Source organism: Uloborus diversus, chromosome 6 (assembly GCF_026930045.1).
Source record: "Uloborus diversus isolate 005 chromosome 6, Udiv.v.3.1, whole genome shotgun sequence".
Taxonomy (NCBI): domain Eukaryota; kingdom Metazoa; phylum Arthropoda; class Arachnida; order Araneae; family Uloboridae; genus Uloborus; species Uloborus diversus.
The window spans coordinates 78846320-78868302 of NC_072736.1; the positions used below are offsets into that span (position 1 = coordinate 78846320).

The 21983-nt window shown below is 35.3% G+C and overlaps 1 protein-coding gene across 1 annotated transcript; it reads right to left on the bottom strand.

Moving 5' to 3' along the window:
• Positions 1-7373: 7373 nt before the first annotated feature.
• Positions 7374-12705, bottom strand: LOC129224834 (uncharacterized). The gene is made up of 2 exons (XM_054859381.1): positions 11497-12705; positions 7374-7454 (listed from the first exon to the last, which is right to left on the bottom strand). Exons 1-2 carry the CDS (start codon positions 12703-12705, stop codon positions 7374-7376), a joined length of 1290 nt encoding a protein of 429 aa, XP_054715356.1.
• Positions 12706-21983: the final 9278 nt, after the last annotated feature.

The following is a 21983-nucleotide window of genomic DNA, read 5'->3' on the forward strand; positions in this document are numbered from 1 at the left end:
CCAGCAATCACGTGGTATCAGTGAGGTTACATTTCGACCAAGGCTCTTATACCGGATCAGGGTGAAGCGCGTTGTGAGTCAACAGCCTCATTAACCCTACTATTAATCCTGTATCAGTGGTGAGCATTACTCCTAAAGACTTTCAGAGTGTTATCGCAACGCTATTATAGTAATTTAACCACAAATCAAATGCTATCTTCCCCAGAATATCTTCACTTCAAGAAACTCATTTTGACATCCCTGAAGGAAGAAGAAAAAAAAAATTTCGCAGCAACTTTCACGCCTCATTTTTAGCAGGATAATACAGACCTATCATGCATATTGAACTAATGCTATTATAACAATCCTTGTTCTCGCTCATTTTCTTCTCTGTTGTAATGACGCTTGGCTGAATTCTCTCAGAGAGAAATGGCACTTTTTTTTTTCTCTCCTTCCTCTCCATCTTACAGGCAAGATTATCTATTTTGCTTGTAAGATCGACCACCAGGAAGAGCATCGCGGTGTGGGGGTGGAGAATTAAAGGTCGGAAATTGTCTGTTCGATCCACACCGCGAGTTTTCCCTTTCCCACAGACTTAATTTCGCATGGTTTTTGCTCGAGGGTCTGGGGCACTCTTGCTTTCCTTTCTGCCAAGGTCGCCAAATGATGCCGAGTGTGACCTTTACGGTACCTGAGGCTCACTGGAGATCAGGTGGATGGTTTTGTGCATCTTCACGCGTTTCGCGCATCGTAATGAGCTGGAGAAAACAATCCAATCGCTGACGGGGATAAATAACCGGCTATTCTGCACACTGATGCGCCTGCGTCAATTACACCGACTATCAAAATCGAAAGTTTCCAAATCCAAAGTGTGCGTGCTGGAATTTCTCCAGGGGTTGGGAACTTCGAACATGGATTTAATAAACCTATTTTAAAATTTTAACACGACATTTATTTAATGAATGAATAAATAAATTATAATAAAACTTATAAAATTTTAAGTGAGGGGAGATGGCGAAGACAAACGCTGCTGACGGAGATAGATAACTGACAGTTCTGCATACTGATGCGTCTGCGTCAGTTATCAAAATCGAAACTTTCTAAATCAAAAGTGTGCGTGCTGAATTTTTCCTGGGACTGGGAGTTTCGAAATATGGGTTTAATAAACCTTCTTTGAATTTTTACAGGACATTTATTGAAATAAATAAATAAATTATGAATAATAAGAATAACAACAACCAATAAAAATTTAAGTTAAGTGAGAGAGTAAAGACGATTGCGCTTCTGACCAGGGTCCGACTAACTAAAAGTGAGGCCCAAGGCCCACAATAATTTGGAGGCCCCCTGAAGGCAATTATTTTAAAAATGTGTATTTTTAGGCCTGTGCGGTAATCAGGCCCTGCTTCTGACGGAGATAGATAACCGAATGTTCTGCACACTGATGAATGTCAATTATACCAACTAAAATCGAAAGTTTCCTAATCAAACGTATATTTGCTGGAATTTTTACAGAGGCGGGCGAAGAGTTTCAAAACTTGGATTTAGCAAGTCTTCCATAAAATGTTAATAAGACATTGAGTGTAAAAAAAATTTACTAAACACGAAAAACAGAAGAAGTGGTTAAATATCTTCTGCATAGCGCTGCCCTGCCTTATAGTTAAACACTAAGACGCATCAAAAATCGCTGCTAGATACGCGTAATGAAACTTTTTTTTTTTTTTTCGCTCTGTAATACAGGAAATGCGCCGAAAAAATTGAGATAAGAGAGTGAAGAAGTTGAAGTTTAACATATCTTGCTATAAAACTTGATAAAGTATTGAATTACTCTATAAATATGTATGGAAAAATCAAATTCTATAAACATGCCTTAGTATTGAACTAGAGGAATCCAAAGTGGCTGCCGGGGAAAAATACCACAACGAGAGATGGCGGGTGCCACAAGAGAGCTCAGAAAAGCAAAAAATTTCTCCTAAGAAAAAACTCTTAGATATAATTGCTTTGATGAAATTCAAATACCAGCTATAATCTTCAACTCATCACACTGAAAGAGGAGGTAGTTTCTCGTGGTTTTGTGAAATAGTTTTGCCCCTTACTCTATTTTCTTGTACAAAAGGAGGAAAGGAGATTCTTGTTATGTGGAATTGAATTTTTCGGGGACCCTTTGATTTCGAATTTCGTTCAGCTCAAGCAGGAGTACCCCCCTAAGAGCAAGGGCACACCTCCAAAATATCGCAGAGACATCCCCAAAAGCAAAAATCCCCCATAAATGAGAAACACCCCTTAAAACACCCCCTAAAAATTTCAATGGCACAGTGTGCACCATGACCCCCCCCCCCCTTCCAGGTGGGCACCCCTGAGCTCAAGAAACTCATGTAATCTATTTTTCCTCAAAGAAAAAACTGATAGATACCGTTAAAAGCAGGGTTGGCCGGGTTGGACCCAATGGGTTTTTTTGAAAAACCCCATTTAAAAAAAACCCATTATTTAGTCCACTTTTGGTTTTTTTTAAATTTTCCAAGAAATTTAAAAAAAATTAATTAATTTAAATATTTTCACAATTTAAACTTCTTTTTTATTTGTTCTTCACCACAGCCAATGGACATAAAAAAATGAATTTTGAACTTTAATAGTATTTCTTCACTCTTAACAGCATTTAAAAAATACTTCAAAGATTTTAAATAAATGTATTTAACTTTTTTCTTTAACTGGTCAATAAATAACTCAAATTATCTTGACTAAGTCCTGTCACGTCTGATTTTCTCAACATTTGTAGATTGTACAAAGGAAACTACTCTAACCGAAAGACCTTCGTGTGGAATATTTTCTGGAAACCAACACGTCACAAATCTCGAATAAACAAGGTATATTTTTTAGAAATTAACAGGTTTTACGAATGGTCGAACAGAAAACAGAATAAGATGTACAGTATTTTCATTATCTTACAAAAAAGTTTAATATTTCTTACTCTGTACACAGAAATAGAAAAACAGGCAACATAAAATTCAAAGAAATGTCTTGATTAAGCTGGAATTCAGTAAAAAGGGATTTAAACTACTTGAGGTTCTAACGTAGTTTTGCATAATAAAATGAAATACAATAAAGTAAAATGCAAAAAAAAAAAAAAAATAAAATTAAAAATTAAAAAAAATAAAAAAAAAATGTAGTAATTACAAACAAACAATAGATTTATCACTCGAGAAGTAACTTTGCCTTAACTGTTGGTAATCATGGAAACTAAAAAATCTGAAACTTCACCATTCTTGGGTTTCGTCGTCTTTTTTACTTTTCTGCAGAAAACGCTGAATTTTCCAGCTTTTTTACCCCAAGACAATTTTTTTTTTTTGCTTTGTCCATATACTTACGCTACAATATGCTACAAGTACCCCACATTTTCCCTAAAAAAAGATTTAAAAAAATCACATTTCTTTTAAAAAATCGAGCTTTAGTTGGATTTTTTGGGTTTTATTTTAAAAAACCCAAAAAACCCTGGGTCCATGGGCTTTTTAAAAAAACCCCGGGTTTTTGCCAACCCTGGTTAAAAGGCTTTGATGCAATTCAAATTCGAAGTATTTTGATTTCATTGGGCTGAAAGAGGGAGTGCTTTTTCGTGATTTTGAAAATTATTTTGTCGCTTTGTTCTATTTTCTTAAACTAAAGTCGGAAAGGGGATTCTTGTTTATTTCGAATCGCGATTTTCGTGAATCCCTCGATTTCGAATCTCGACTTTGAAACATATGTTCGTAATTTTCATAGCAACTTTGTTTCTAACCCAACGGTATTTGTTCTGAGGATAGATTCATTTTCCACCCTTTTGCAACAATAATACTCTACTTCCAATTCACAGGCACTCTAATTGCACCATGATCCAGAGCCAACTCGGAAGGTAATATCCCAGAACCTTATCTCTACACCTTGAGATTCTTATTCTTACGGGCGCCAGAAGACTTTCTCACACTTCGGATACGATTCCCGCAAAAGTTATCTCCAGACCTTCCCTCGTCCATTGGCGGTCTTAAGTGGGCACCGGGGGAAGGGTCGGCATAAGCCCTTCATTTCCCTCTTTTAAAAATATCCCTCTCATCCCCAAGAGCAAGCAGACATTTCGAAATGAATTGCCACGTTCTGCACAATTTATGCACTTGTGGATGAAAGGACTCTTGAAACTGGAGAATGCTTCCAGTTCCACTATGAATCTTGGAGGCGGCTGGAGTTTTTAGTAACATGGACTAGTGCCAGGTTTTTTGCGAGGGATAGGTTCAAATACAGTGGAGCCTCGATTTTAAATATTTCGTCGGACTAGTGATAAAAAGTGCACTAAGCAGAAAAACGTAAAATAGTGGGCTGGGGTAAAAAATCAAGGCACATTGCTAAAAAATTGACATTTTCCCCATAAACTAATGGACGAAATCTTCGTTGGCGTTTACAAATATTTATTATTTTTTTTTTAAGTTTTTTTTTTAATGCTTTTGACAATAAAGACAGTAGGGTAACGGCATCAGTAACAGACAAGGGTCTGGTAGCAGACAGTCACAAGTTTGGATTTAAATAATAAGCCTTTCAGGCAGGTGAAACTGATGTTGCTGTGTTCCATGAATACAGTTGAGATCGGTATAATCAGAGTGAATTTTAAGAGTCAGTTGATACTAACAAGGCACTGGTGGAAAGATATGAACAGCCACCACGAGGTCAGCTGGTGTTTCATGTTCATTTGAATTTAATAAGGCTTTAGATCTAAAAATAAAGAACTTTTGCACATTTCGAAGAGAAAAAGGGAATGTTGTCCATTACCGTTCCTCATCCAATCTGTTACTGGGTATCGCCAGATTTTTCGATGTCTGTTTCTGGGTGTCGGATTCTTTTTTGAAATTGTGTAAATAAAAATTGAATTAACTAATTCAGAGGATCTATAAGCAGCCAAATGTTAGATGAAATGCAGTTGCATGAGAGAGAAAAATCTAATTGAAAAAGTCTGAAAAGGCTCAGAAAATTGTGTTCACCTGTAAGTGATGCCTTATACATGTCTGTTACTGGTGCCGTTTCCATATGTAAAACGGAATAAAAGAATACAAGAATGGCTTCAAACAGCTAAAAAGCAAATTTATATCGAGAAAGACTCAGAAAAAGGTTTACGTGAATATTGTTGAGGAAATATGATCTGTTTTCAGAAAAAAATATAAAGCGAACTCTCTGAAAAAGGGTAGCGTAAAATGCGGAATATTTTACGTTATTCTTTTGTCGGATCCTTTTTCGAAATTGAGCAAATAATTTTTCCCCTAAAATTGTTTTTAGAAAATAGATAAAAATAAGAACAGGAAAGAGGGCTCAACACTAGAAAGTCAGAAAATTTCCATCCTAGAAAGTCTGAAGGGGCCAGTGTGGTCCCATCTTAATTTTCGAGTAAATTCTTAGTAAATTTCTTTTTAAATAAGTACATATGACTCCACATCTCCTCTAATGGCTAAATAAGAACTGAATGCATATTAATTTATGTCCTGTTGTCTCTACATGTCAAAATGTAAAGTTTTAGTTTCTTTTTCGAAGAGCGATCCCCTGCAGTTTGATTGGTGGGCAGTCGGCAGTATTTCGCATTTGGAATTCGATCCAACTGTAAAAATAGGAGGATAAAGTTGAAACTGTGGAGTGAATAGCACGTTTTCAAGCTACAGTAATTAGGATAAAAACTAGGTTAAATGTTCTCCCTTTGTATTGCAAAATACCTATGGGACAACTGTGGCACTTTCCATCTTTCTAAGTAAAAATTTCAATACTTACTCTTCTATGAGGCTGTTGACTATATGAGTAAATGTGCAACCAAATAGGGTCATAAGTCAACAAGTTCCATTACTTTCAGCTAGTTATTATTCTATTTATTGAATAACAAACTATGCTAGGCTCCATTCGCTTTTCTAGTGTTAATATCTCGTAAAAATACCGCTGAAAATGAATCAACAAGTAAAATAAATTCATTCATTAAATGTCTATGAAGAAACTTAAAATCAACTCCATGAAACGTGGTAAATATTTGCATGTGTTTATTAACCCAAATATTTTTGAAGGAAAAATACGAGTAAAAGACATTTTCCAAGGAAAGATCTTTGCTGTGGCGCGTCATTTCTATGCTACGTATTTTTATTTGAAAAATTTTTCGTTTAGTTTTGAGCAATTGACAAAAATTTTACAGAAAGCAGGAGGAAGAGGAAGATTTTTTGAATCTTCTGCATAGTTGCATTTAATATGTAGTTGGCTTTATCTAGAAGAACTTAAAATGTAAAATTTGTCCTTTGATTTAAATATTTTAAAGGTTACTTTTGAAAGGTAAAAAGTATTTAATTTCATTATCTACAGAAGAATTGAAACCTTTTTATCGCCAAAATTCTGGAAATAAAATATTTGCAAAAAAAAAAAAAAAAGCAATGATCTGAAAATATCTCTTGGTTTTTGTTCAAGGAATTAGAAAAAATCTTGAGTAAAAATGATATAATGTTTTCATTTAATATTGATGAACGTCATTGATTGATTGATTAGGTGGTCTGAAGTAGTATAAAAAGGAGAGTTCTGCCCCAGGAGGCGGAGGGCGGAGGGAACCACGCCCCCGCCCCAGGCTACTCCGCCTCTGCCCTCAGGCATTTCCCCCCGGGCATGCCCTGAGGCGTTTTTCGAGTGGAGTTGAGTTGTTTTAGCCTGAGGCGTTTTTCGAGTGGAGTTGAGTTGTTTTAGCCTCAGGCGTTTTTTGAGTGGAGTTGAGTTGTTTTAGCCTCAGGCGTTTTTTGAGTGGAGTTGAGTTGTTTTAGCCTCGGGCGTTTTTCGAGTGGAGTTGAGTTGTTTTAGCCTCAGGCATTTTTCGAGTGGAGTTGAGTTGTTTTAGCCTCAGGCATTTTTCGAGTAGTGTTGAGTTGTTTTAAAAAGTTTATAGTTTAGGAATGGCAACACCTTTTAGTTTCGGTTTCCATCATGCGCCCCCTAGCGGTAAATGATGGAACTACTATATCACTGTAACATTGATAATATTAGGAAAATTACTTTTTAGAATTTAAAAATTACATTTCTTAGGATGGCAACACCCTTTAGTTTCGGTTTCCCATACTCCGCCTCCTAGTGGTGAATGATGGAATTACTATATCACTGTAACATTGATAATATTAGAAAAAGTGCTTTCTTTTTGAAAGTTTTTATTTCTAGGATGGCAACACCCTTTAGTTTCGGTTTTCTTCCCTCCGCCTCTTAGTGCTGAATAATGGAACTACTATTACCCATTCAAAGTGTTAACATAGGAAAAAAGGCTTTATTTTATAAACGTTTATATTTCTAGGATGGCAACAGCTCTTAGTTTTGGTTTTCAACCCTCCGCCTCCTCGTAGTGATTATGGGAACTACTTTAATGCAGCTTAAAATGTTTATATTTTTAGGATGGCAACACTAACTAGTTTCAGCTTTAGAGTTTGATGTAACGTAAGAAAAAAAGATTGTGGCGCCATCTAGGAAAGGAAAATAGCACAATTATTAAATTTTATATTTTTTGGAGTTTCTTTTTCCCTGTAACTAAATTATACTTTTGTATTCTTTCTTCTATCAATGAACAAAAAGAAAAAATGTGTTCTTGTAGTTAACTTTATCATTTTTTTTAAGATTGAAATCGGCATTAATAAGCTAATTTATATATTTTATTTGTACTGGATTATATTCTTTATTTCGAAGTTAGATTAGAAATTAATATCAAGTGTGTTTAGTGTAACGTTTAATATAAGTATGCTACATCGCAAAATTCAGTAAAGAGTCATATAGTTTCAAATCATTACATATTTATTCACACTTAGCGACATTACAAATAAACAGTTACAATCAAATGTATTCATATAACATTCGTATAAAAAGAGTATGATTCATCCTGGAGATACAGATTTTTTACAGATTTGTAAATGCTCTTAGAGTCTAAACATTCAAAAAATTCAAATATTTTCACAAGATACCAAAAGTAATCAAATTTAGCATTATCACATACAATTTTTTCAGCAACTTCAGCCCAATTGATATCATACAAAGCTAACTCATGATAATTGTCCCATTTTTCACTTTGATTCATTTGCAAGCACATGCGATCGTACCTAGGTTCTATGTCCGAAACACTACTGAAACATTCAATATGTTTCTTTATATGTTTACTTATAAAATCTTTTAAAATTTTACTCACAGATAGAGTTAGTTCTTCTAAACCTTCGGGATTATCGGGATCACCACAATACTCAGACATTTTCGAGGGCGAGTAATCTTTAAGCTTTTGAAGTACGTGATATTCGAGTGTAGAACGCAGTAGAGTATCGCGCAAAACTTCAGAAATAGCATTCATGTTATAACACAGCTTTCTAATTTGAAAGTGTTCTAAGCTTACATACTGTGGCACAAATTGAAAGCACAAGTCCTTTTTCCGAAACATTCGTTGAAGGTTTACACGTAATTTACCGTCAGTTTTGTCCTTTGTGACGAATAAATCTTTCGAAATAACTAATGCTGTATTGTTGTCAGCGAATGTTACGTATGTGTTCAACTGGCGTTGTAATGACTCCCATACGGTCGGTGTAAGAGAAACTCCATTTTTTGTCGGTAATAGATTTCCATCAATATCACCAGCAACATATCTTCTAATATGAACCCTTGTGTATCCTAGGAAACACGAGACAACCGCAAAAACCTCTCCACCAAGATAGTAGTGATTCTTAGGAATGCAATCCAACTGGAATCCAATGTCTTGTTGCTGAACATATTTTCCAGTTACATCTTTACCATTTGTCATATCGTCCATTTTTAACTTTTTCGATGGATTAGAAGTTTCCATAGTAAAATGTATTTTCTTTGAACTTAAAAAGTAAATCAAACTAAGCTTTGGCACCAGTGAATGAAGAAAAAGCCAAGATACATAGAACAAAATTATTCGATGTCCTTCCAAACACAACACTGCACGGAAAATGATTCTCTGAACGTCTACTATCGACCAGGGCATATTTACTTTATCCAATAAGAAGAACTGTATGTATTGACGTCACTAATAGCTCTAAACGACACGCCTACGGATATAGATTCTTATAACAATGGGAAGAGTAAGCTGACATGTTCAAACATATCTTTTAAGCAGATATTACTATCATTAAGAAATCGATGCTTTAAAGAAATACGTTACAATGATTATTTAGGTTGTTCCCACCACCACCCGATACGTTATGAGCATCATCAAATAACTACTAATACTATTATTATTATTACTATTATCACCAATTCTATTATTTATGTACATATAATTATAAAAACATAGTGAAAGTTTCAAAAAAAAAAAGAAAGAAAGCAAATTATCAAGACTAGATTCCTACAGATGCGCATAACAGTTAAACTAATAGATCGAGTGAATGTATAACAAGGTAATAAAAAATATTGTAGACAAATATATTAAAAGTAGAAACAAATACTTAAACACACATAAACACAACTTTTATACATATATATATACATATTATAAATATTACACATTTTACGATTTCGCTCATTTAAAGAAGATGAAGCAAATACTTTGAAAGTTTATTTGCTCCCTTAAGTGAGAACACATAGCAGCTAAACTAATGAGTCAAGTGAATGTATAACAAGAAATAAAAAATATTGGAAACAAATATATTAAAAGTATAAATCCTACACTTAAACATACACACGTATATACAAATGATAAAAATGACACATTATCTGATTTCATTCATTTTGAGATGAAGCAAATAGTTTAAAATATTATTGGTTCCTTTAAATAAAAACTCCTCGATTTTTAAAAAAAAAAGAAATACTCGAAAATATGGAAAGTTAATATCGTTTTACTTATAAATATAATTTTGTGATAGAAAAGACTTACGATTCTTCTTTTTGAATCCTGTAATGACCGTAAGGTAGAGTGTCAATACCATTCTCCAATACATAGCGTTTGTCATCAAACGGGGACAATGCAATTTTATTAGTCTCCACTGTATATAGAGCATGTTTTTCGCTCTGGATCCGCGACTGAATTTCCCTAGTGCATTTTACATTTAGAACACACTCTTTGTACTGTGCGTGGCTGATATTTTTTTCCACAACCGTTCGTGACACTCCTTTTGCAGTCTTTTTTTCTCCTTCTTCAGACAACAAAGAATACATTTTAGACCGAAGGCCTACAAATTCCAGTCCAATTTTAGAGTTTAGCTCATCTTTGAAACACCCTATTTTTTTTTTATTAATTTCGCTGTAGATAGGGTGAGTTTTAGGATAGTCCGAAGTGTCAAACATATCCATGTGAGCTGCCATATCCTCATACAAATCTGGAGTTTCTATTTCATATGAAAAAGAGTCTGTGTCAGTAAAAAGCAATTGTGCTCTGTTGCCATACAATTTCTTTACAAAATTGTAGTGAAATGAGTACATAAGAACTTTACTTAATTCCAACACGGTAAAGCCTGCAAAAATTGGACGATTAAGGAGAATACTTTTTTTCAGACGCTTCACTCCGACTAAGTCCTCGTTAAAAATTGTAAACGAGTCAAAGGAAGGCGAAGCAACCATTTTTAGGGCTTTTTTCTCTTCGGAAACTAACTTTACATCTATACGGTTCCGGACATTTTCCATTGTCTTTCCATAGACTGAATTGTTCATTAGTTTGAAAAAGTCTTTTTCAAACGGCGTCGTGCTAAGTTTTCTTTGTTCCGTGTTGTAGTCGATATATCTTTTTAACCATGGACTTTGTTCAAACTTTAAAACTTTGTGCACCTGCGAAAGTTTCATACCTAAACTAAGATATAATTTCAAATTCCTGTAGTGCACTACATAATTTTCTTTATCCATTAGATTGGGCACTAACTTTTCGGAGGTAACATTGTGGCTCGAGTACCGTTTAGTAAAGTCTGATAGCATTTCTTTTGAAATTTTCATTCTTTCTACTGCTAAGGGATAGTCTGCATGTGTATCATGTAAAGAAGTAGGATACAAGAGTGACACTTCTAAAATGTATCCATTTTCTCCATCATCCGGAATACTCTTTATCCAGGCCTCATCAAGACCTTGAACCGAAACCCACTGAAACGATCCGCAAGGAAGTGGTTGGGACATTGCCCAGCCATACAAGTTATTGGCGTCCCAATATGCAATGAATTTAGAAGGTTTGGAATCATCGTAAGCTTCCATGTACGAATTGTTCGCCTGGGAAAACCTCTTCGTTACCATCGAAATTCCGCCACGAATTCCTCGCTCAATAAAAAGATGCATTTCAATGTCTGTGAAAAGTTGCAAGGGGCGTTCCAACATTTTAAGTGAAGCTTGCCAGGCTAGCCCGGGTGACGTCATCACGTGGAGACACTCTAAGCCGTAATGCCGTTTACAGACGGATCTGAAATGAGTAAAAATATCAGCTAGAAGAGCCACGTCAGTCTTGACATATAAGTCGTGATATTCCCCTAAGCAACTTATCTTGAATTTATCCCAAATTAGTTTTGCATAGGCATATTCCTCATCACTTACTCCTTCTTTTTTCAGCGAACTGTAAAATGCATCTTTGCTCGGCAGTTCCTTTTCGTCAAATTTTTCAAAGCATGTAACATATTCATATGGGTAAATACCCTTTCTAATCAGTAAGTTAGAGTTCACTGGGAAGGTTTGCTTTAGCACCACGAAATTTTCTTCGGATAAAATCGAAACAAGCTTTTCTATTGAAGACGGCATGAACTGCAAACTATCAATAAATTTCAATTCAATTTTTTTCTCCTTACTTTTATTCGTTAATGAAAATGAAATATATTTCTCCATATTGGTGGCGATGACACTCAACTCGTATCCTTTAATTTTTCCAATTTCACACATAATGTGGTGGGCGTCGTAGTTTTTCAGATTGTGGAATACCACAGGAACTACCTTCTTCAAGCTGAAGTTTAAATTGCACTGTCTATGTAAAGCACCTCTATATCTACCCGATAGGTGATCGTGATCTCTTACCCGATCTTCTTTCAGCTCTTTCTTGCACAAGAAGCAATGCGTAGCCTGCTGAAAGGAGAGTTCTTCATCAAAACTAAGTTTTAATGGTTTGATGGCAAATAATATATTTTCTAAAAATTTTTTTTCTTCTAATAATTTCTCCAAGAAATTATTTACAGCATTTTCCCCTCTGTAACAATGCATTGGTTTCACGCACTGCCCATCGGGGCCAATTATAACGTATGCATATCCACTAGGAATGTGTATTGCGGACTTTTGGGTGAATGCCATGTTTAAATCGGGCTTCACGCCATCGATTGGCACTAATATTGATTCAAAGTCAGCAAAAATAGTGTACGGAATATCGTGTTGGAAATGCTGGTTCTTAAAGTACAACAAGTTGCTTCCTTCAACAGGCATCTTTACCTTTTGAGCACCATGCTCACTGCAGTATTTAGTATGGTCCTTCAACAAATCTTCTCTTGAAAATCGGTGAAGACATCGGAAACAAATAAAAGTTTTGCCATTATGGTTGCTTTCATCACACAACAATCTTGACATGTTTGTTATAAGAGTATAGTGTTGTACTTCACCATTGCTAAGTAGGAGTAAGTTCACGCACTCTTCATTCATCTTCTTTGAAATGTACACCGGAAATATCTGGCCATCTTCATATCCAAAAACATTTATACGTAGATCATTTTGCCGCTCCACCACAGGAATTTTCTGTACAGATACAGGATATGTTAGTCCATCCATTTTAATAGAATTTTCGTGAGGTAAGTAATTATTTACTCGTTCTGGATGATTTTTACGGTCGATTTTTATGTTTTGTGCTACCAAACACCATAGTAAACATTTGTCATCCTCGTTTTGGATGTTTAAGATAGCCTTTTTCTTACTCAACTTCGGAGGTAAGGGAATATAATTACTTCCAGTCAAGGGTTTATATTTTGCAGAAAAAACTTCCACTGTTAGAACTTTATCTAACTTCCAACCAGAGCCTCTTCGAAGGAATTCTGCAAACGATTCTTCAACTTTAGCATAAGCTTCATCAAGTTGTTCTGAAATATTTTCTATGTTCAGAATTATTAGATTTTTACTTCTTAAGTAAGTAGTCATGCGTTCTATTCCTCCATCAATTGTTTTTCGACTGAATTGACACTTTATCATTAAATAAAACTTTATGGATCTATCTTCAGACACACGTTCTTCTAAATGTTCGGTTATCACTGGTCTCATAACATTCATGCACACATTCAAATCAGAACAGGAATTTTCAGGAATTGCAAGCTCCACTTTCGAAAACACATCCAATACCTTAGAATCCTCTTTTGGTTTTGCATTTGTACCCACATTTTCTTGATTATTCTTTCGTTTCTTCGCATTTACAGTTGCACTTTCTTCATCATTCTTTCGTTTGTGTGAACCATGTTGTAGACGTACATGTTGCAATAAATTACTCTTACGAACAAACATACTTGTGCACTGGTCGCATTTGAAGGAATTGAAATGCAGCTGCAAATGTCTTTTTAGATTATCATGACGCGTAAAGGTCAGGTTACATTCTACGCATTCGTAGGTTCGTTCTGGCAAGTGAGAAATCATATGGCGGTTTAGGTCATCCTTTCTGCTAAAAGTTTTGCTACAGTTCTGACATGCGAAGTCCTTTTGTCCTGAATGTATTTTCAAATGACGCTTCAAATTATCTTTTCTAGAAAAAGACTTATCACAAATTTCACAATGGAACAAGTTGTTTTGAGCACCACTCGGTCCGGCTATAGCGTTATCCATTGTAATGAAAAAAAATTTCTGAAATAACTTTAAGATAACAACAAAATATCGCTCAGGACACCAAAAAAAAAAGAAACTACTAACAGAAAACTTGTGCGAACTGATCGAGTACTTTTCTGAAAGTGAATCGAAATAGCTCTTGCTGTGCTACCAGTCAAATTGTCCTAAACCTGTTCGTACACCTACGGTTAGGCGATCCCAAATTACCTTTGTCCAGACTTGTCCCTTGCAAAGTGAAAAGAGCAGCCGTACCTTCTCTAAGAAAGGCAGCGCTTAAGGGAGTTGGGGGAGAGACGTATCCTTAGGGGTTGGCAGGTGTGTAAGGTTTTCCATTGAATACAGCTTAAAGAGTTTCTTTAAACTATGTTAGCCGACAACACTTATTTCTAGTCGGAAAACTGGTAGGATGAACTTAACTGGCCATTCGAAAAAAATAAGAAGCATTACTAGATTTTTAAAAAATTATTACTTATATATAAAAATTATTACTTATATATGAATTTATATATTTCTTTATGTGTTTTTCTTACTTATAGAAATTGATTAATTTTTAAAATTATTTAGTAAGTATTTCTTTAAAAAAAAAAATCTTAAGGTAGTAAAATCTGATTACTGCGACTACGAATGCAATTAAATACGCGTTTCAACGAGATAAATACAAATTTCCACTTTAATTATTGTTACAATTGTTTGAATTAAATAATAACGAAATTCGTGCAACTCGGTCCATGAAGTTAGCAGTTACGGGGATTACCTACAAACGAGCTTTATTTTCTCAATTTTACTTGAAAACAAAATTATCATTGATTGGCATTATTTTCATGATGAATTTCAAAAGTATACAATAATAAGACAGTAAAAATGATTAAGAAAAATTTTATTAATACATATTTTCCCACTTGACATCAGGCTGTCTCTTTTGCCTCATCCTTTTCGGTGAAATAACAGCTTTGGGTGAAAGAGATGGATTTACATTAGATAAATACACATTTTTCACAAAGTGTTGAGGAATGTTCATTTCTTTCAGGGTGCTTAAAAATTCATCTTTCCAGGGTATATGAATTTTTTTTCTATTGCTAAAAATTAAATTCATTAAGTCAGCAATATTGGTATTTGCAACTTTCTGATTTTTGTAAATAATCTGTCCGTTTTTGTCCCATGATAGAAGATCTGAATGTTTTTTCATAAGTTCCAAAAGGGTTTTTGCCTGGTGTTGATAATTCTTTGCAACACTATTCATAATTGTTAAACCGTAAGTATCATCTTCATTTGTTGGTTTTTCTTCTTCTTTATATTTTTTTTCTTGAGATGCTTGGTTCCACGTCGAATTAAACTCAGTCATGTGTATTTTCTTTTGCAGTAATTCCGTATACTTAGTTAGTTTATCGTGTTCTTCCAAATTGCTGTGTAGAATCTTCAACATTTCGCGATCAAGTTCGCTAAGTTGTTTTTGAGTTATAGTGTGTTTTGAAACCATTTCTTCTGGAACAAGAGCAAATTTTCTAGTTTTTTCCATTGATGAGCGTTGATAATATACTTATTGCAGCGGGAATTAAAAAATTCAAGAATCCACCTTTCTGTACAAGTAACTTGCGTTTCTTAGCAAGACTTAATTTTCGATTTGCTAAACTTCGCAGAGTCTTCTTATGTTTAGAAAGAACTTTCTTCCGAGGTTTTGATAAAGGAATATTTCCTTTCAATGTATTGTGACAGCACTCACAAATGGCTTTGATGCAGTTTACATTTATATTTTTCAATAAAACCTTTTGCAACTTTTGAGGACACAAATGAAGGAGGTGCAGATCTCGCAATTGTTCTTTCGTTAATGCCATTTTCAAAAATGACCGTCTTTACTTATAGTTGATCACTTTTATATTAGTTTTCTTTGATATATATACTGAGTTTCATTGGGTAGAATATTTGTACGTAATCGTAATTCTTCCGGTGTGTCGTTTTTTAGATCAATCAATAAATATGAAAATTTCTCCTTCGTTGCATCTTCGTACACTTCTTGAAAAAATTTTAAATGCCTGGGAAATAGTTGTTTTCCTAAATGAGTCACTTGTGAAAGATCTCTCCTATTTTTGAAAAGAAGGATATACTGAGCATTTAAAGTAATTTCACGCATTTCTTTTCCTTTGTGGAAAAAGTTTTGCGTAATGAAAATCACAGATATATTCAAATGATGACTTCCTCGCGTGAAAAGTTGTGTTAGAGTATTATTTCTGCAGGCCTCTGCCATCAGGTCGTCAACGATAAAAACCGTATGGTTTCCTAAATACTCTCGGTAATTAGAAGGTATTCCTTCGACAAACGTCACATCTGGGATTGTATCGTATAAATCTTGATAGATACCGTAGAACCATATCACTTTATCAGGTACCGTTGAAAACATTTCTTGTCTATGTTTAAGCAGATTTGATATAAAAAATGACTTCCCAGACGAAGTTGGACCGGCTGCGACCATCGTAAAGCTAACTTGTAACTTTGGAAACTCCATCGTAAATGAGAGAGAGACGAGAATGATATTCATTTAAATATATTTATTGATTGAAATTTGGAAATACATGAAAATGTTTTGCTACAAAATTGTATACACGTTTATCATTAGACACATGGTTATTTACAAAAGTAGATAATATATTTTTCAATGAATGTCCGCGACATTTAGAATATAAATAATAAATACAATACTGTCCACACACAGCCGTGACATTGCTTTGTAATGTCATGGGGTTGTGGGTTACATTTGAAAATTGAGATACAAAATCATGAATTGGTCCTTTGAAAAAGGACGGTGCATTTCCATACGAATCAAAAAACTCTAATTGGCGATGTTCGCCCTCCACATAGAAAGCAACCCAATGACTCCCAGACTCTTTAGAAGTGTCGACATTTGCGATAAAACATGTAGGGGTTGTATCGATGTCAATGCTGGCGAGGTGATCACTTGGAAATACATCTATGAAATATTTTTTAGTGATTGAATCATGCTGTAAAATATTCCGTATTTGATTGGAATCCATTATTTTTTCTAATTGGCAAAATCACATAGTACATGACGTGATTTAGTTATTTCAATCACGTTTTGAAATTCAGCATAGATCAATAACGATAAAGTTTGTGTTATTGCTTTGCTAAATTTAATTTCGACTCTTAAATTTCCTTGCTGTTGCAAATTCAAATGAGGGCCATTGCATAGGTCAGCTGAGAGATCGAAACTGTACAACACTGCTCCTTGTGCATATTGTTCACGTGATAAATAGATGCCTTTATCACTATTTAATCCGTCAAACAAACTGTGATACGCTCGAATATAATTATTGTTTTCAAAATCTAATTCAAGGGGTTTACTTGGTACAGGTTGTCCATCCACATAAATAGATACAAAATTTACATTGTGATGGGAAAATAGAAAAGGGTTTTTGGAATATTGACCATTCATAGCAGCATTCTCGACACATCCAATCACCACCCTTTTAGGCATCACACCTAAAAATACATTATCCTGCATGAAGGAAAAACTTCCTTTAGAAATGGAATACGTTTTGCAAAGCACTCTGTCGATAGGATACTTGGCAGAGCTCTTTTCTAAAGCTTTCGCATGACCCAGAGAAACTCCTGGGCTAACTTTAACCTTTCTAATAAATAAAGATGCATGATCTAATATCACCTTGTAAGCAGCATCCGCTTTTGGTGATAAAAGACAAAAGGAAGCATTGCTTCGAATCATTTTAATTTTAATATCGACTAAATTCAACATGAGCCGGGGTTGTTTGAATATATCACTGTGCAATTGTCCAATCATATCAAATGTTTTACTATTTTTACTGAGTTCATATCTTGATTTCAACCCTTCATCTGCACCCTCAGCTGTGGGATCGATTTCGTTCGGTTGTGAGTCTTTGTAAAACAGTTCACAGGTAAGTTGACTCTTTTTTGCATCTTCTCCATAATTTAGAAGAGTTTCGATATAAGCACGGTAGGGGTATGTATTACTTGCTGAGGAAATACTTCGCTCATTCAAACTAATGTCGACTTGAGAGAAAAGTGCGTGAAGGAACAAGTTGGTTGGAACAACAGGCTCATCGCCGGGTATCACCGTCCCATCGGGCTTGACAATTTTCGCTGATAACTCTGATCCATCGGCTTTGACGATTTTTGCTTTCACGTAAATATATGAAGCGTTGAGGTCAGCATATTCTGAACCGCTCCCTGATATCAAAAATTCCAAAGGTGATCCATCTCGAATACTTGCTATTGGATGATATTCCACAAATTGTCCATTTTCAATAGCAGCTTGGGTTGGAGGTATCACAAATAGGTCCAGTTCTGATTTCACGCACACTGCAGAATCATGATGGATGAGAGACGTCATTTTTGAGAGAAAATATCGTGATGTGCTTTCACTCTCTTGGTTTTTTGAAAACTAATTCGTTTCTTCGGAAGTTTACGCTTTTTATTTCTGCTGCCCGAACCGATCATAGTTTTAATTTTAACAGCAGCTTTATCTGCCAAATTTTTGCCTGCTTCCTTAAGTCTTCGGTTGGTTGCTACTTTAAGATTTTCACCACGTGACACATCATTGAAGACATCCACACCAGTGTTTAAAATTTGTTTTCCAACTGTCTTGGCTCCGGATTTGAAAAGTGGTATAGCAGCTCTGAAAAAAGATTTAAAGAAACCACCGAAACCGTATCCTCTTTGATAGGGTGCTCCTTGATAATAATTAATTCCATTTCCCGATTGAAGGCTGTAGTAGTCCTCGAAGGATTTTTGACAACATCTATATGGCACATACATCACGCTAAGTATTTCTGACGAAAGTGAAGTTTCACGTACGATCTTCCACGTTCAAATGGCACTAGTAATCCAGTGTTGGTTCTTATAACTATTTCTATAGTGTCTATAATTTTTCGACTCACAGGCAAATAATGAGGTCTTTCATATTCTACACTTATCGTTTCTCCATCAGTGCCTGTCACTCTAACAGTCCGAAGAAGAGGAGCATAAACATCGCCTACAATCTGTGGTTCAATAATATCTGTATAAATCATCAACACTTTGAAATGCGCATTTGGATCGGCTATTTGGGGGCTAAATACTGTTTGTTCGGTATTTTTGTTGTTTTCAACACATATGACTGTAGGTGGGAATCCTAACATCTGCGATAACCCTTCATGAAAGACCACACGTGCATTGTTTTTCACTTTAACACGAACTCGTTTTGTTACTGGATTGTAATTGAATGAAATTTTATTCTCGTGATCAGGTATACTTATGGCTTTTAAAATATCTGGTACACTTTCGTAACACCCAGGTGGGATATTTCTTCCTAATTCTTTTCCATCACCTATATCGAATCCTATTAAGTTATTCTCTCGGTTTACATTATACCAAGTATGTGGATAGATCAGTTCTACTAAAGCACAATCCCAATTACCAGTAAGTTCGATTGGAGACGGTAAACGTGTAATAAAATGTGATATTTTATTCTCAGGAAAATAATTTAAAGAATTGTCGCTGGGTAAAGTGACGTAGAATGACATTTTGAAAAAACTGAGCAAATATGAATCGTGTTCCCCGTATTTATAGGTTGGATAATTGTGAAGCTGGAATCCATTGGTTAAATTTGTCCGAATATCCTCGGAACTTTACATAATACTCCGTTTTTTCCCCCTTTTTTCTCTTTCGTAATATTTTTTCGACGGTGTAATCTTCTTTTAGTTTAACTTTTTGCAATTCTTGTGGATAAAAAGTACCTTGAATAGCCTCTCCCATTAAATCTTTCACATGGTATACTGGAATATGTCTTTTGACACATTCGGTGACGATAAAAAGTTCCTCTGTCCAATTCGTCTCGTATCCCTTTTCAAAAGTAAGTTTTTGTTTGGAAATTCGAACAATATCTCCTATGCTGAAAAGACAAGGTTTCTGCTGTACGTCCTGATTTTCTCCGTAGACGGTGAAATAAACTTCGCCTTCATTATCCGCATTCACATCTATTGGTGCTCTCTTAATAGTTGAATGGTAAGTAATATTGTAGCTTTTCACCAAATCGTCTAATACGTCGATAAAATTATAGGTGTTTTGATTTGTAAAATATTTCCACATTTTCGTTTTCAGTGTGCGGTTAAATCTTTCCACAACAGAAGCTTTCGTCGCATTAAATGTCGTGAAAAATTTGACTTTATTGTCTCGTAGAAACTTTTGAAATTTTGCATTTTTGAATTCAGCTCCTTGATCAGTCTGTAAAAGTTTTGGTTTTCGCTCAGAAAAGATTTTCTCGAAAACAGTAACTATATCTTGACCTCGTTTTGATTTAAGTGGATGTACCCAGGCATATTTTGATAAAATGTCAATGCATGTTAATATATATCGATATCCACGATTATGTTTTTGTAAACTTGAAACATCGACTAAATCTGCTTGCCACTGATGATCGATTGCGTGTACGATGACTCGATTGGTAGGAAATTTCCTTGTCACCGGCTTGTGTAAGGTATAAGCGTCAACCCCCGTCAACCATTTCTTGATCTCTTTCTTCGATGCTTTTCCTCGTGAAGCACGAAATAATGCATCAACACCACCAAAACTTGCTTCTCGCGCCGGTTCCTGGTAAGCTTTCTTCATTACAGCATGAGAATAGGTTATTGGAGACGTTTATATTAATTATCCTCGAAACGATATGAGCGAATTAGACGTATCGTTCGGTTTAACTAGAAAATCAATCACAAAGTCTGATTTACCCGTTAAAATATATATTATACCCATCACGAGAGATAAACTTGCATAAAGGATAGTAATACATACAACCTCTTCTTGTGATGCCATTTTTATAAATAAAAAGAACATCAAGATATATCAGGTTATATGGACGTCTCTAAAGAAAATGTACTTCTATTTTCTCCTCATAGATGGCGAGACGCGCACTTATCCATCAAAAAATTACATCGAGATGTTAGACAACGAAAGAAACTTCAGACCTCCGTGGCTCAGTCGATTTATGTGCATGTAATTCGACAGCCACGGAGGTCTTTTATGACGGTTGAGGGTTCGAATCCCGCTCGGTGCAAAAAACGTAAAAATTAATTATATGGAAACATTTTTGTTCATTGATAGAAGAAAGAATACAAAAGTATAATTTAGTTACAGGGAAAAAGAAACTCCAAAAAAATATAAAATTTAATAATTGTGCTATTTTCCTTTCCTAGATGGCGCCACAATCTTTTTTTCTTACGTTACATCAAACTCTAAAGCTGAAACTAGTTAGTGTTGCCATCCTAAAAATATAAACATTTTAAGCTGCATTAAAGTAGTTCCCATAATCACTACGAGGAGGCGGAGGGTTGAAAACCAAAACTAAGAGCTGTTGCCATCCTAGAAATATAAACGTTTATAAAATAAAGCCTTTTTTCCTATGTTAACACTTTGAATGGGTAATAGTAGTTCCATTATTCAGCACTAAGAGGCGGAGGGAAGAAAACCGAAACTAAAGGGTGTTGCCATCCTAGAAATAAAAACTTTCAAAAAGAAAGCACTTTTTCTAATATTATCAATGTTACAGTGATATAGTAATTCCATCATTCACCACTAGGAGGCGGAGTATGGGAAACCGAAACTAAAGGGTGTTGCCATCCTAAGAAATGTAATTTTTAAATTCTAAAAAGTAATTTTCCTAATATTATCAATGTTACAGTGATATAGTAGTTCCATCATTTACCGCTAGGGGGCGCATGATGGAAACCGAAACTAAAAGGTGTTGCCATTCCTAAACTATAAACTTTTTAAAACAACTCAACACTACTCGAAAAATGCCTGAGGCTAAAACAACTCAACTCCACTCGAAAAACGCCTGAGGCTAAAACAACTCAACTCCACTCGAAAAACGCCCGAGGCTAAAACAACTCAACTCCACTCAAAAAACGCCTGAGGCTAAAACAACTCAACTCCACTCAAAAAACGCCTGAGGCTAAAACAACTCAACTCCACTCGAAAAACGCCTCAGGCTAAAACAACTCAACTCCACTCGAAAAACGCCTCAGGGCATGCCCGGGGGGGAAATGCCTGAGGGCAGAGGCGGAGTAGCCTGGGGCGGGGGCGTGGTTCCCTCCGCCCTCCGCCTCCTGGGGCAGAACTCTCCTTTTTATACTACTTATGCAATGTTACAAAAGCAGCCTACCTTGATATTTTCCTGATATTATGCTGCATACACCTTGTCAGTCAATATTGTGGCAGCCTGC

Excerpts from the sequence above, each read along its gene's own strand:
- LOC129224834 (XM_054859381.1), bottom strand. The coding sequence starts at position 12,705 with ATGGATGGACTAACATATCCTGTATCTGTACAGAAAATTCCTGTGGTG. Across the intron at positions 7,455-11,496 it reads GTTCGCTGAAAAAAGAAGGA|ATGGCGCCACAATCTTTTTT; the intron begins GTAAGTGATGAG and ends TTCCTTTCCTAG.